Genomic DNA, 15,936 nt, shown 5'->3' with positions numbered 1-15,936 from the left:
ACCTCTAAATACGAGAACACTTGATTTACAGTCTGACATGGTGGAACAAATTCCAAATGTACTATGCCCCTCACATCCAAAAAACCAATGAGCACCATCTTGATCTTGGATTTCACTTCACGAGCTTTTCTGGGGAGAGATGTTGATGGCTCTTCCACTGTCTTAATTGATGTTGGCTTTCGGGGTCAGAAGAACAGCACCATGTCTCCTCACCAGGAATGACTGGGAAAATGCCTGGGTCATTTCAGAGCTGTTCTTTCATAGCAAGGCATGTTTCCAGTTGACACTTTTTCTGGTCAGTCAGAACCTAAGGCTCAAATTTCAAAACTGCCTTTCTCATTCCTAAATCTTGTTAAAATTTGCTGGATTGAGCTCCAAGATAGGCCAGATAACTTCCCCATCTCTTTAGTGGTCCGTTGTTGGTCTTTGAACACTGGTACACAAATTTTGTCAATATTTTCATCTGTTTGGGAAGTTGACAGATGTCCAGAATGAGGTTTGTCATCAATCGATATTTCACCTGTTTTGAAATGAGAAAGCCATTCGTACACTTGATTTTTCCCATGGTGCTGCCCTTGTAAACTGTGTTCGACACCACAACAGTTTCTGCAGCATTATTCCCAAGCAGGAAACAAAATTTCATAGCCTCACACTGTTTTCTTAAATTGGCCATCATAAAAAACGAGGTTTGAGTGAAACTGCTTTTACAGAAAAAATCCACTGTGACCAGAGAGAACCTTCCCAGGTGATGCCACTGGGTGCGCTCAGAGCCAGTAGCTCGATGCTCACCTAGTGTATGAAAGCTCCGCCCAGTGGAACTTTTTTCTGTGTTTCTGAAAACTATAAATGGCATTTTGTTTTTAAAAATTAAAAGCTTTAAACTAAGTAATGGTATAAAGTATACGGAAGCTAATCAAGCAAGTCCCCCAAAAGACCAAACCGTCATTGTGAGTCCCTGTTCTTGTAATTCTAGAGAGGAAAAGGGATGGAATGTGTCTTCTGATAAAAAGACAGCTTTTCAAACTGGGTGGTCACTTAGCAAATATCTCTTGGGTGTGTTGATGTTTATGAATATCGTGTTATGTTTATTGTCAAAGGCATCTAACTGGAGTACGCTATGTGTATATTAATGTATTAATACTTGGGAGAACCGTTCCTTTACTTCCTATCACCATTGAACTGAGAAGGCATTATTGCTTATTTCCTGGAATTGATTGATAATTGAGGTTTTCTTTGTTTTATTTTTTAGTTTGGAGGGTATTTTGTGTTCATTTTTTTCAATGTCTCATTTATAAAAGCACATTGCTAGTCATTGGTTCTATTTTCAGAATTCTCGGGTGACAGAAACGGTTACCTAAACTATCTTAGATACTTAATCAGAAAGTGATACTTAATAACCTAGTGCGAGGTCCTTTATCCCAAACCACACTGAACTTCATTTACCAGCAAACGTTTGCCTGGATAGTTAGGGGGATTTACATTGGGAGGAAGACACAAATGAGCAGCCTTTTAAGGCAGTGAAACTTTATACATAATCATGCCTGCGTGTAGCAGGGTCCTCTGAGAGTTGCAGGATGATTGCAGGAATGGGTTTTTATCTCCCGAGGAATTTTCTGCAGAAGAGACCGTGAGATTTTTGTTCCATAGTCTTGGGACTCATTTCTCCTTGAAATCTGATTTGTCTTCTAGAGGTGAGGAATTCATTTCAAAGGTCATCTTAGTCCCTCCTCACTGAAAATGCCAGCCATTTTTAAACAGCTGCTGGTTGTCCCATTTTTTCTTTCGACCATCTTTACTTGGGAGTCCTCTGATGAACTTTGACACCTGAGGCCTGTGTGCGCACATTAAGGCCTGTGGCCCAGCCTCACGGACCAGCTTAGAAAGAGCTGCCATCCCTTCTCTTTCTAGAGTTGGTGACAGTTACTCCTTTGCAGTCCCTTCCATGGGCATCCAATACCGGCACCTCACACTTTTCTTGTAGTTGGCTCAAGGTGAGCAGATTTGTTAAAAGTCTTTCTCATGCATCTTTATCACCCGACTTACCAGCACTCCCTTTGATTCACAGAGGTATGCAGCCCCTACTCAATGCCCTGCCTAATGTAGGCATGTTTGACCCCAGCTTCAGAGTCCCTGGAGCCCCAGCAGCCAGCACCAGCCACCAGCCTCCAGCCCGGATTCAAGGAGCCCTTCCAAGCCACTGGCTTCCTCAGCAGCCCCGCTTTCCCCTCCTTCCAAATATACAACAGAATCTCTCCATGCCGACCCAGAGATCATCTGCAGAAACCAGCGAACTGAGGGAAGCCCTTCTGAAGATCTTCCCTGATTCTGAGCAAAGACTGAAAATCGACCACATTTTGGCGGCCCACCCGTACATGAAAGACCTGAATGCACTCTCTGCCATGGTGTTGGATTGAAGGGGTGCTGTGCTGGTCTTGAGAAGTTAGCGCTCAGGGCTGACGGGGCGACGCAGGCCACCGTCTGTCTATACCTGACGAGGAGCAGCATAATGTGAAGACACCCACTTCCTGGTAAAGTGCTATTGAGGTTATAGAAAAACGACCACGTGTCAAAGAAACTGGGGTTTCCAAGCCAGCTGTTTTCTACACATAAATGATGCTGCTGTTACAGATGTACCATTTTCTGTAAAAGGAAAGTACAATTTCTGCCTGCTCAGAATTGTTTAATAGCAGTTTCTTCTCGAGCGTATTTTTATGTTTTTTAAACTATTTTCCTGAAAGCTGAAGATATTGACAAATGGGTAAGATTAGCCTTTCTAAATAAATATTTTTTAAAAAGTTTCTTTCTTAAGGAAAGACCTTTTAAAGTATATTTTCTTGCGATGATCTATCAGTCCATTAACATGAAGTGTGCCCCTCTGCCCCTCCCCTGTGAGCAATTAGTCTTGGGTTGCCCTTGGGGGATTTTACACTTGGGAGGCATTTATGTGAGTGAACCAGTAGTGCCACTAGATGGCACTTTGTGCTTACTCATTTTTAATGACCAAGGCAAAGGTTGGCTGCAGAAAATCAGGGCGACGAGATATTTTAGCTCATCTAGCCCTCATCCCCACCCTCACACAGCAGAGAAGAGGGAACTGATGCCTGATGTATTCACCAGACAGGCCCGGGTCCACTGCTGTGGAGAGACCCCGCTGGGCCATACTCTCCATCCAGTATGTGAATGCCCTTGCCAGGCCTGGCCCCTGACCTGGCCTGGAGGCAATGTTTTTGCCTAAGAAGGCAAGGTAGGGCACAAGGAACTTGTGAAGAGTCCCATCGTTGCCGCATTGTCCACAGCCACGGGAAATAGTGCCCTGATGTGGACTGAGCATAGCTTTATCAATACCCACCCCCCATCCCCCAAATTCCCAAGAATGACCAAATCCATAAGTCACTTGGGGACTTTAGAGTCCTTGTATTTATTTTTCCTTGTGTTTGTCTGTAGTATCCTCTCTCCCAAGCATACCTTTCTGTGAGTTTTTCCCAGATGTCTCGTAGGGGCATGTTGTTCAACTCACCCATCCTCAGCTACTCACATGGAGGTAGAAGATTTCCGGCAGCCAAGGAGGCAACTTCAGTCAGTGTTACCACCTCTGATATGTGTCAGATTTTCAAGGCACAGTGGAGGTGGAGCACAAGAACTCTGTGCCTTTCCTGATTGAGTTTTCCCACAGCCTTGCCAATCTAGTATTTCTCCTGCTTCACGAAGAGACAACAGGAGTCTCACCTTGCCTGCCAAAGTCTGGGGCCCAGAGCTGTCTAAAAGTGAGCTGAGCTTCTGTTGCTAGGTGGGACTGATAAGGGCGAGGGGTGAGGGGGTTTGTTTTGTTTTGGCTCAGCACCTTTGGGTTCTTAGTATGGTCTCTGGGAGATCTCCCTACCTACTCCCTTCCTCATTCTCTAGTGTGGTAAGGAAAGATGCAGGAGAGCACGTGGGAGAAGTACAGAAAATCCATTCTTATTTCAAATTATACTCGACAGTCTTGTGTGTGATCAAATTTAGTCCATTGTAATACTGCCTGCTCTCAGCCTCCTTTCAACAGTAGGCTCAGTATTGAGATGAAATAATAATGTGTCTGTGGTACCAACCATGATGCTCCTTCATTTTGTATGTAACGAACCATCCAGCTTTGATGGACAGTGACTCCCCGCCCTGGATCTCCTGGCCGCCTTGTGAAGCGGGCTAGGGAGAGGGCCGCCTTCGCTCAGTAGACAAGCCGCCCAGCCGGTGGAGCTGTCGCCGGTGCCTGCTGCTGCTCCCCGAGAAGGAGGGGGCACCAGTGGCATATAAAAGAGGGCTCCATGGTGACCATACAGCCCCTCAGTACCCACTGTGGCCAACCACAGTAGCTGCAGCTCTCAGCACCTGAAGATGAGCCAAGCCCTTTCTCGCCTCAGACCCTAGCCAGCCTCCTGACACACCTTTCCTTTGGGAGTTCTTCACACTCCCTCCTCGCCCCCTCCCCCTGCCCTCCTGCACTTCCTTGTCATTGCCCATCCTCCCCTGTGTCCCCAAGTCCATCTCTCAGCTCCTGGTAAGTGTGTTGTCAGCTCAGCATCTACCTCTCCATTATCCTGCCCTATATTTTCCAAGTTATTCAGATTTTTCAAAAACAAAACAAGCCAGGCTTGCATCTAATTTTTAAAAATAGTAATCCCTTCTCAAATGTGTGATGGACAGAAGCGAAGTACCTTCTATCATGGCCTTTGCCTAAAATTTATGTTTTGTTTTAAAATGTTTCATTACTTTAAAATTTAGATTCTTAGGAAAGACTCGTTGCTTGCGTTCTCTTCTGAAACAGGTTGTACTCGCTGGTTGTAGGACCCATATAAAAAAATAGACTTTGACCTAAAACATCTCACTGTGACCTTAAAAGAGAAAAACACATATGATGTATCTCTAACAACAAAAACAAAGCTTGATATCCTCCCCCCCCCCCCCGAAGAATCAGCTCTGTTCATTTTACCACTTCCTTCACTGCCCAGTTTACAGGCCTGACTGCCCCACCCTGAGGAAAGGTCACCAGTGTCCGGTCAGAGCCCCTGTCTTTTTATCTCAGCACTCACATGCACCAAGGACAGCAGTTGACACCTCCCCTCAGTACTAGAGGTCCTTCCTGCCTCCCCTCTAACCTCAAGCCCAATCCTTGGCACCTTTTTCTGTCAGTCAGTCTACCTGTGGGACTCTTGGGTGGTAGGAGGTTTTGCTAAAAAGCAGGTTTCCAAGAGAGAGTTCTATACAATTCCTTACCTGGAGATCTGCAACCCCAGTAAGTTCCTTGCGGTGGCGCGCGGGCCACATTGTGAGAAAGTCTTCGCTGTCCTCCTGTTTCCTAACGTTATACAGTAGCCCTTTACAGCGACTGCTATGCTCATGCTAGCCCCGCCCTCCAGGAATGTGTTCCCAGCTCAGACGAGGAAGCCTGTGGAGTCCCGGCGTCAGCCCTCAGAGTCTGGCCTGCACCTGTCCCTCCCTCCCGTTCCCGCCTACACAGTAAAGTCCCTAGAAGCCTTCCTTGTCGAACCAGTCGTGTTCTGAAAGCATACTTTTGAGCATTAGTCGTTCTCCCCACCCACCCCAGACTCCACAGTGCTGTCAGGTCTGCCGTCCAGAAACACATTTCTGACCCAGTGAGCTGTGACTTGTTTAGCCAGCACATCAAGTTCAATCTTCCATGAGTCTTGTGCCATGATAGTCTGCCTTCACGCCCATAAGGGACTGTCCACTTTGGATAGCTCCACCCAGTCATTCCAGTACAGCCACAGGCTTCCCCACAGTGGCCCTTTCTCTTGCAGAGACCCATCCCTGAGTCCTCTGTATCCTCGCCTGGTCCCTTTAACCTGAAGCAATCCGTGGTGTTCTGTGACCCCACAGCACTTTGTGTCCCACTTTCAGCACAGGCCACCTGGGCTTCTGTCATTGCAGCTGATTGTGTTCTGTGTTTTATCTCTCTTTCTAGACTGTGAGCTCCTTGAGGGCAGGACTGTCTGTGATTGCTCTTTGTATTTCTCATGGCACCTAGCACAGTGCCTTGCACTTTATAGGTGCTCAATAAACATTTGTTCAATTGAATTCAAGCACAGCGCTTTCTTGACTGCAGCATCTGTTAGCCCTGCCCAGTAAGACCATCAGCAATCAAATTTTCTGTCACTGTGCTCAGGGATCCCTTAGCTCTGCTGTAGTCGACTTGAGGTGGGTGTCTGCCTCTCTCCACTCTCTTCTGTGAAAGGCTCCAAGGCTCCAACGTATACCACCTGAGCCAAATGTTTTCAGGAATAGGCCATGGCTGCTGGCAAAGCCAGTCACTGTTCTTGAGCTTCCTGACCAGAGGTTGGTCAGGGGTGGGCCCTTGGCCCAAGCTGGGGCAATCGAGAGTTGTTCCTTTGGGATTTTTCTGTCCCTCTGGCTGTGGGAAATGTGGGCTGTCAAGCCCAGATCTGCTAGAAGCTGCTTCCTGCCATTAATGGGAACTGGCCTGTGATAGAAAGCAGAAACGTGAGAGATTGCTTCTGGTGGCATCTGAATTCTGGGTTCCTGTTATGGAAGTTCAACGGTGCCTAGATGCCCCAGCACTGTGGCACACTTCCCCTTCTGCTTCAGTGAGTTGGGAAGAGCCCCAATGAGACAGGCAAACCCACCAACCACTCGATGGGAGAAAGAGGGCAGTCCGCTTCTGTAAAGACGGCAGCCTCGGAAACCACATGGGAGTATGTCCCCTGAAATCAAGAGTCTTGGGTAAAATGTATATTACTAAGGACTTTGAGATTATATGTACTCCATCTAATCTTTAGAAAGACCTCAAAGCCATATGCAAATGGAACTTTAGACGTGCCCATACCAGTCAGAATATAGCATAAGAACCCGAATTTCTAGTCACTTGGGCCTTCTCTTCACCTCAGAGAACCGCAGCCACCTCCAGTCAGCAATTTCCTGCTGCCGCTTCTCCTTCCCAGCACCCCTGCTTCCTCTGAGGGTAAGGGCTTACATTCTCTCAGTTCCTAGTTGGACAAAGAATCTCTCCAGCCATTTAGAACGGCAGTTCTCAACCTGTGGGTCGTGACCCCTTTGGGGATCGAATGACCCTTTCACAGGGGTCTCCTTATTCATAACAGTAGCAAAATTAGAGTTATGAAGTAGCAACAAAAATAATTTTATGGTTGGAGTCACCACAACATGAGGAATGATATTAAAGGGTCGTGGCATTACGAAGGTTCAGAGCCACTGATTTAGAGTTTGACTTTCCCACGCACCTCAGTTTCCTCATCTATGAAATAGACACAACATAATATTACTTCCTACTTGTGGATTGTTGAGTAGAATCAATATACTAATATCCAGAAGAGATGGCTGCCTCAGAGGACTCTTCAGTCTGTTATTACTGTGACTTAGCTGCCGTCCAGGGGACACTTGTGGGGCTGCTCACCGCCCCTGACCGGTCGCACACATCTCTACCACCCAGAGATCTCATTCTTTAGCTTCTCCGCCCTGGTTTCCAAAAGAGACCAGAAGGAAGTGGGCAGAGAGGTGTTGCTGCCAGCAGGGAACACAGGAAAACTGATGTCAACCGCCAATGCAGAGCTTTCGCCATCTGTGTGTCAGGTGTGGTTTGTCTCAGTTGATTTACATGACAGATCTACACGGTAGGTACTGCCATGTTCCCCAATGAGGTTATAGAAATGCTATTACTGTACAGTTCTCAAAGCATATGTGTCCAGGATTCAGGATCTGAGCTCCATAAGGCCATTCTATTCCAGAAAGCAAACTCGCCCCCAACATGGGATGATGGTACCTGAGATAGGAACCCCCACTGAAAGGAATTTAGGCCCCTAGGCCTGCTGGGTAGAGGGAGGGAGGCTGTGGGAAGAAGCTGCCTCTGCCCTCACTTCCTATGTGGTAAGCCCACTTTCCTGCCCTGCCCTGTCAGAGGATCCCTCAAACATTTGCTCAAGAGCCAAAACTGACCAGCACATCTGAAACTCTGCCAGTAGTGAGACCCCTGACCCATCCAGACCCACCCATGACCAGTTCACGTAAGAGGTGCACATATCTCCACAGTAGCCTTCGAGATGATTTCTGAAAATGGAAAGCAGATTCTCCCCCACCCCAGCTCAAGTTCCCATCCACAGCATTCATCTTGCCCAGGTTAGCCAGTCATTCGGGGAGCCCGAGGCTCAGTAAGGCCAGGACTTGCCTAGAAACAGCAGAAGTCCTCACTGGGCTCCCAGTGCCCAGTGAGCGTGGAGCTTCTGGAATGAGCCGCCTCCCACTCTTTACCACTCGGTGGCTTTACTCTGAGACTCAGGACTCTAAGCTGTGAGTTACAGCCTTGGGCTTTCCTGATCTTCCACCCAGTCTCAGAGCACTCAGTCCCACAGCTTGAAACTCAACCTGGGGGCAGGCCTGGGCAGGTCCTGGTTTCCCTGCCCCTCCCTGCATCCAGGGAGAGAGGGAGGCCTTCACAGGGAAGAATGCTCTCCGTCTGCCTGCCTGTCTGGCTCCAGGATCAGTCTAAAGTTTCAGCCACCAAAAACGGCAGTAAGAAGGAGAGGACCGCCCACAGCTGGCCCCAGGAGCTGCAGACTATTCGCTAATGTGATGTCCCTAAGCCAGTATCTTAGGGCCAGCATCTGCTCGCCACTTTCCAGCCCCTCACGATGGCACAGAGCCTGCCCTCTCCTGTGGCAGGGGACAGACTGGGTGCTCCTGGAATGCCTACGGAACCTGAGGTCCAGTGGGGAAGTGGAGGTAGGTCTAGAGCCACAAACCCCTTTTCTTCTGGGTGCTCTTGTTTTCTCCATCCCTCCTGATTCTCAGTACTCCCTTTTCCACTTGGAGGGAAGATATGACAAGAGTTTGGGCCTGCTCTGACATGCCTTACTTTAGCCCTTGAGAGAGAGACCTTCACCAGGCCTCAATTTCCTCATCTCTGGTAGTCATGATCCTGCCCCAAGAGCCTGTGATTTCAGTTGCCTGCCTGTGTATTAACATCACTTGGAGAGATGTTATACTACTGTCCAGGCGTACCAGATCCACGAGATCAGGATCTCTGGCCTCAGAATCCATTTTTGTACCACCGCAGGTGATTCCAGAGTGCACTCAAGGTTGAGGACCACTGCCCAACTCGGGTTATTGAGATTAGGATTACGTCCCCCAAAGGGTCAGGTTCCTTCCCTGCCAACCCACCGTTGGGAATGCTGCCTCAGTCCTAAACCCCGGCAGTGTCCTTAGGGTGCACATGTTACCAATAAGCACCTCTGCTCCAGGCTTTATCTTACCTTTTTATACATGAGAACACTGTGGGGACAGAGAAACCCAGCTCCCTCCTGGCTTCTTAATGGGTCTTGACTTGAGCTTCCTCTAACATCTAATTCAACCTTCACTGCCATTGAGACTCATAGCAATCCTATAGAGCAGGGTAGAACTCCCCCTGTGGGTTTCCAAGATTAACTTTATGAGAGTAGAAAGCCTCCTCTTTTCCCCAAGGAGCTACTGGTTGTTTCAAACTGCTGACCTTGTGCTTTGCAGCCCAATGTGTAACTACTATTTCACCAGGGATCTTATCTAATGACATCTAGGGACAATCAATGGAGAAGGAGGCCAGGGAGGGAATGAACACTCATTGGGTCTTCGGGCTTTCTTCCCCCAAGCCATAGCCTCTGGCCTCGCTCGCCATGCCCAACACAGATCGCAGGAACTCCCGTAGCTGACTGTGGAGAAGACAAGGGGCTCTGAGGAGACATGCCAAGTGGAGAACTCTCAGAGGACTGCTGACTGGGACTGCCCACCACCATTGGCCAGACTTGAATCCTGGTCTGACTTCAAAGTGTGTCCTTTCTACTTTGACCACACTGCCTCTCAAAAGTGATAGTTCCTTTTCCATGGAGTGAACAATCAGATCTCTAACTCCTGTGTGTCTGTCACCCCAGACCATGACCCCTGGCATTCAGGGCCAGCTGAAGCATACAGATGATTCTGCAGCGGGTGGGCTATGGGGTCTTAGTTACCCACTGGTTTCTCCCACCCCAGGCACTGCAGAGGTAGATGTTTGTTGCATGACATTCCAGCACCAGGCTTTGACCTACCCCTAGGTTCATTGGAGTTAATATTCCCAACCTGAACACCTAAACTTTGCACCCTTGTAATGCTCTTACAAGGAGACCTGTCTGCCAACTGAAAGGACAGTGGTTCAAATCCACAGGAGAAAGATGTGACAGTCTGCTTTCCTAAACATTCACAGCTCTGGAAAACCCAATGGAGAGGCTCTCCATCATCTCGTTGAGTTGCAACAAGTTGGAATCAACTACACAGGAAGGGGAATAGTACTGTTACGGAGAAGCACCAAGAACAACCTGTGCCTGTGAGCCAGCCATGTGGAACGCCTTTAAGACAAAACTGGACCCTGCTCCTTCTCCAGGCCTTATCAGTTTGGTCTTTTCGGGTTGTCCCCTATGTACATCCTCAGGCCCAGCCAGAGCTACCCACTGCCTTCTCATTCTTTCTCTTCAGCAGCCCAGTGGGATGCTCAGGAACGATCGCCCACTTTACCGATGAGGAAATGGAATTTAGACTTGAACAGGGGTCCCTACACGACAAGACCAGCATCCTTCCCTCCACTAAACATGCTTGGAAGCCACAGCTAGGTGTGACTGTTGATTCAAAGAGCTCAGGAAGCCTTTGTTCATACCTCAGGAGCCTAAGTTTCTGATAGGTTAGGCTACGGTGGGAGGCAATAACCAGAGGTAACCAGGAAGGAACTGGGCTAAGAAGGTGGGGGTATGGAGTATGCAAGAGTGAGGTGGGCTCGGGAGATGGAGCATGGGGCAACCAGGACCAATCGAGGCTCGGAGCGGTGGGGACCATGAGTGGGAGATCCTGCCTGGCAGAAAAGAAAGCAAAGACTAAGGAATGTCATAGTAGAGGAGTTTCTTAGAAGTTCACAAGTGTTTGAGGCTGGAGGAGCTTGATCCAATATGGCAATGTAGTCAGAGACTGAAACTTGTGGGACAGATGATCCCCTCAGGACCAGTGGTGAGAGTGGCGATACCAGGAGGGTGGAGGGAAAGTGAGACAGAAAGGGGGAACTGATTACAAGGATCTACATATAACCTTCCTGGGGGGACAGACAGTGGAGAACTGAGTGAAGGGAGACTTTGGATGGTGTATGATATGACAAAATAATAATTTATGGATTATTAAGGGTTCATGGGGCAGGGGGGAGCAGGGAGGGAGAAAAATGAGAAGCTGATACCAAGGACTCAAGTAGAAACCAAATGTTTTGAGAACGATGAGGGAAACAAGTGTACAAAAGTGCTTGACACGATGGATGGATGGATTGTGTTAAGAGTTGTACAAGCCCCCAATAAAATGATTTTAAAAAAGAAAGAAACCAGGAAAAGCAGATGCGGCTTGGGAGCCTGAGTTCTGGACCTCTCTGAAAGAGCAGAAACTTCTGTCAATCACAACTTGGTATTTCAGAGGGAAGAACTGACACAGAGTCCCCCACCCCAAACAACAACAACAAAAACATGGTTCCCATGCTGACCAGCAGTACGCCTGCAGAGCTCCCCCTCCACATGGTGCTCTGGACATCAGTAGAGGAGAGGAGAAATGGTGATCTGACCTCTCTTCCCCACACCCACCTCTAACATCGTGGCGGACACTAACATTCTCCCCCAACATACTTAGGGAGGTGGGGGACAGAGTGGGTTGACTGATCTCAATTCACAGGTTTTCACATCCTGGGATTGAGAAGTATGTGACCACTCGCTGCATTCCTGCTGAATAGGGGAGATTCAGATCAACTGGATGCTGTCTCGGCACACTGTGAGGTAACGTCCCCAGAACACTGAGGGGATGAGCCAGCCCTGGAGGAGTGCAGATGATGTAGGATGCCATTAAGCAAAATAATCATCAAATTATTGGTGTTCCCAAACAGAAAGAAACAAATAAGTTTGCAGTTTATTAAGTAGTTTAGTAAATAGAGAATTCTTGGGAAAAAAATTCCCAATATCACAAAAGAGGAGATGAAAACCATTGAAGAAGCAGAGAGAACACCATATTGATTAACTCCCCCACACCCCAAAAAACACATCAAAACATAGTCAAATTATCCAACTTCAAGGAAAAGGAGAGAGTACTGAGAGCAGCTAGAGAGAAAAAAAAAAACAATCACATAAAGATAAACATAAGAATAAGCTCAGACCTCGATGAAGAGACAGTGAAGGAAAGAAGAAATTGGAGCAACATTTGAAAGTTGAAAGACAACAATGGCAATCCAAGAATCCATTATTCAGCAAAAATTTGAAGGAGAACTAAAAGTTTTCTCAAACGAGTAAATAGAGAATTCATAAAATCAGAACCAGAATTACAAAAAAATACTATATAATTGGTTGAAAACCAACAAATGCAGCATTCAAACATAAGACCATCACTATACAGAAAACAACACACTAAAGGCAGTACTCAAAACAATACTCATCTAGCAGAGAAAGCCACTAGTAAACTCCTCACTCAGAGACCACCACCCCTAAAGCAGGAAGGAAGGAAAATATCCCACACAAATAGTACAGGATGAAATAAACTAATCTACATTTAGATTTAATTATACTGAATGTCAATGGATTAAATGGACAAATCCAAAAACAAAAGTAACAGATCAGATTAGGTAACAAAATCCATCAACCTGATGCCTTCAAAAGACACATCTCTACACTGGTACAGATAGGAACTAGAAACACAGGGAATCCAGGGTGGGTGATCTCTTCAGGACCAGTGGTGAGGGTGGCGATGCCTGGAGGGTTGAGGGAGGATGGGGTTGAGAGGAGGAACCGATTACAAGGAGCTACATATAACCTCCTCCCTGGGGGATGGACAATAGAAAAGTAGGTGAAGGGAGATGTCGGACAGTGTAAGATATGACAAAATAATTTATAAATTATCAAGCATTCATGAGGGAGGGGAGAGCGGGGAGGGAGGAGAAATGAGCTGATGCCAGGGACTTACGTGGAGAGTAAATGAGAATGATGAGGGCAATGAATGTACAAATTGTGCTTTACACAATTGATGTATGTATGGATTGTGATAAGAGTTGTATGTGCCCCTAATAAAATGATTTAAAAAGAGAGAGAGACATCTCAAACTCACAAACAAATCGACAGAGTCAAAGGATGGTGAAAAATTTACCAAGCTAAAGGAAATTTTTGAAAAAGGGGTAGCAGATTAATCTCTGACAAAATAGACTTCAAGGTACAAGACATAACAAGAGACAAGAATGGGCATTACACACATGGAAGACGCACACCAGCTTATGTGATCATGAAGTATCAATGGGAAAAGGTATCAGAAATTTTAAAACAAGCAACCAAATTGGTGTGAAGGGGTGTGGATATAGTGCAGACCCAAAACTGACCTGTAAGATAATTGGACAGTCTCTCTCAGAAGGAATGATAAATCCAGATGTGGTGTAGCATTTTTGAACCACATAACTTCCCTGTAGTTCTTTAATATTTCCTCCCTACTATTATGGTTTTTTATTTGTTTTACTTCATTAATCGTGTTAGATTTGTGTAGGCTCGTTTATATATTTAAGATTGTTCAATATATGAAAGTCTAGATAGGTAACCCTTCAGAAACAGTAACGGGGGTGGGAGTGGGGGGAAGAGTAACAGGAATAATGGTTCAGGAAGGGGGGGTGGGAGAGGATGGGGAGCTGATAGCAGTGATGGGATCAGACAACAGAATTGTATGTGAATGGTTGTATTGGACTGTGTAAGATAGGGGAAAAAAACTGTTAGAATGGTTGACTAGAGAAACAAATCCAGGGACACTCATGTGTGTATAAGAAAGCGCTTTATATTAAAGGGTAATTGTATATTAAGAAAGCAGCCCAGCCCAGAGCAAGTCCATAAATCCAATATTAGCCCATATGTCTGATACCAGTCTATAAATTCCTCTTCAGACTCACGCAACACATGTAACGATGCCGAATGCAGGAAGATCACAGGCCAGTGAGTGGGTGGGAAGCATCCCAACGCTAACATGGGTCTCTATGTGGCTCCTCCAGCTCCAGCTCCTCTGGCTGCCTTCAGCATAGCTCTATGTGGCTTGCCACCAGGAATGTGAAGCAGCGAGAGTGTGATCCTCTTCCCAGGAGAGAAAGAGAAAGTTCCCAGAATCCTCCTGGTGGGTATTACCTTGTTGCCTGATTGACATGCTAAACTCCACCCCTTCACTCATAATATCCACAATTTGACACAACATGATATAACTACTACAAAATCTATTATAGAAAAAAAAAAGAATGGGTCCTTGTAGAAAGGGGGCCCTGGAGGAAGGGGACAAAGGAGAGCTGATATCAAGGAGTTAAAGAAGTAAGAAAATGTTTTTAAACTGATTGTGGTAGCAATTGTATGAAACTGCTTGATGTGATTGAACTGTGGAATATTATGTTATCTGTAAGAGCTCCCAATAAAATGATTTTTTTAAATTAACAAACAACAAGGTGTACATTAAAAAAAAGAATTCCAAATGAACATACATCAGACTTTATTTTAAATCGACCATAGGGAGCAGCCCGGGCGCTGTCATTTGATTGTCCATTTGAACTTTGTCTTGTAGTGTATTATTGTCTGCAACCCTGTTAAACCAAACTCTGCTACTCTACACACAAGATTGTCTCCTATAAGGATATTAGCAGCCTGAAGATTTCAGTGAACATAGCCGATCATATGCCATACCACCATCCATCCATGCAGCCAAATGAACCAGTTGTGAGAATTTCAAAAACTGCCCAGCTCCGTCCTTTAGGAAATCTAATAAGCTCTCTTTGGACATAAATTCAGTGACAATGTAAACCGGCTCTTCCAAAACAACAGCATATCTAAACACAAGTTTAGTTTTTTCTTTTCTTTTTTAATAGTTTTTTTTTAAATAGTGTTTTCTTGAAGAAAAGCTTCGGGCTTTTAAGTTTTGATCGCTGTTTTTGTCATTCCATTCCATGTTCCCATCTAGGCTTCACCAAAACAGCCTTGTCCTAATTTAACCTCCAGTCGCAGAGATTATCAGGGGATATCCCAAGCATCTTTCACTAGCTCTTGAGTCTGGGCTTTCAGTGTTGAACACACAGCGGTTAATTTATGGCATAGACCATCCGCATGCTCTGTGTAGTCTGTCATCAGTTTCTGCAGTCTCAGATTGTGCTCTGGTTGTGATATAGTACCCATCATGCACATTGTCACCCCTGACCTCATCCCAGTCAGGCATCTGGAGGGAATAGTACCATTCTCTCTTACTAAGAAAATACACTGTTGAGTCCCAGGATTAGAGAGTAATCTTTTAGCATCTTCTCTACCCATTTTGCCAAAATACCACTCTTCTGCCTGAATGGAATCTGCAGGCGCTACATAATTGCTAGGGATACAACCATTCTTTCCTGTAGCAATTGATCTTGCTTCCCACCAGTCTCCTTCTGTATTGGGAAAAATAGAAGTAGGAAACGGACGATGGTTGAAATATGTACACTGATGCATACAAGAAAAGTTTACAAGACTGGTTCAGGGCCCTCTCAGCAGGGCAGCCAGGGTGTGACTGGTGACTATGAGACTATTAAAACGAAAACAGGGCCATGGAGTCTATTCCAATTCCTACTGACCCTGTAGGACGGGGAAGAACTGCCCTTGTGAGTTTCTGAGACTATAAACTTTTATGAGCGTAGAAAGCCCTGTCTTTCTCCAGAAGAGCAGTTGGTGATTTTGAACTGCTGCCTTTGTGGTTTGCAGCCCAACTTTAACAACTACACACAAGTCCTTGGGGGAGAAGCTGCCCCTCCCTGGTAGTGATCTGTGGTATTAAGCACTCTGCTTGGCAGCAAAAGAATTCATTACAGGAGAGTAGCGAGTATACAAATGTGCTTTATACAATTGATGTGTGTATGGATTA

The 15,936-nt window shown here is 46.2% G+C and overlaps 1 protein-coding gene, 1 long non-coding RNA gene and 1 pseudogene across 5 annotated transcripts in view; 2 read left to right on the top strand and 1 right to left on the bottom strand.

The window, feature by feature from the left end:
• Nucleotides 1–6,072, top strand: part of N4BP1 (NEDD4 binding protein 1) — a 60,804-nt gene extending 54,732 nt beyond the window's left edge. For both annotated transcript variants that reach the window (XM_075537917.1, XM_075537919.1), the window contains one exon: nucleotides 2,066–6,072. In XM_075537917.1, the coding sequence (XP_075394032.1) occupies nucleotides 2,066–2,414 (349 nt within the window). In that variant the 3' untranslated portion in view covers nucleotides 2,415–6,072. The remainder of the gene's footprint in view (nucleotides 1–2,065) is intronic.
• Nucleotides 6,073–8,448: 2,376 nt separating this feature from the next.
• Nucleotides 8,449–14,468, top strand: LOC142432205 (uncharacterized). Of its 3 annotated transcripts, XR_012780873.1 has the most exons (3): nucleotides 8,449–8,745; nucleotides 9,648–11,828; nucleotides 14,063–14,468. It is a non-coding gene; the product is annotated as an uncharacterized LOC142432205 (long non-coding RNA). The 3 variants fall into 3 exon arrangements; XR_012780872.1 differs by lacking the exon at nucleotides 14,063–14,468 and having other exon boundaries at nucleotides 10,238–12,168; XR_012780871.1 differs by lacking the exon at nucleotides 14,063–14,468 and having other exon boundaries at nucleotides 9,648–12,168.
• A 114-nt stretch (nucleotides 14,469–14,582) lies between these two features.
• Nucleotides 14,583–15,527, bottom strand: LOC142431694 (tyrosine-protein kinase Yes pseudogene; annotated as a pseudogene).
• Nucleotides 15,528–15,936: the final 409 nt, after the last annotated feature.

This window comes from Tenrec ecaudatus, chromosome 18 (genome assembly GCF_050624435.1).
Source record: "Tenrec ecaudatus isolate mTenEca1 chromosome 18, mTenEca1.hap1, whole genome shotgun sequence".
In the NCBI taxonomy this organism is placed as follows: domain Eukaryota; kingdom Metazoa; phylum Chordata; class Mammalia; order Afrosoricida; family Tenrecidae; genus Tenrec; species Tenrec ecaudatus.
Note: the sequence above shows the minus strand (reverse complement) of the source record. Positions and strands in the feature narration are given on the sequence as shown.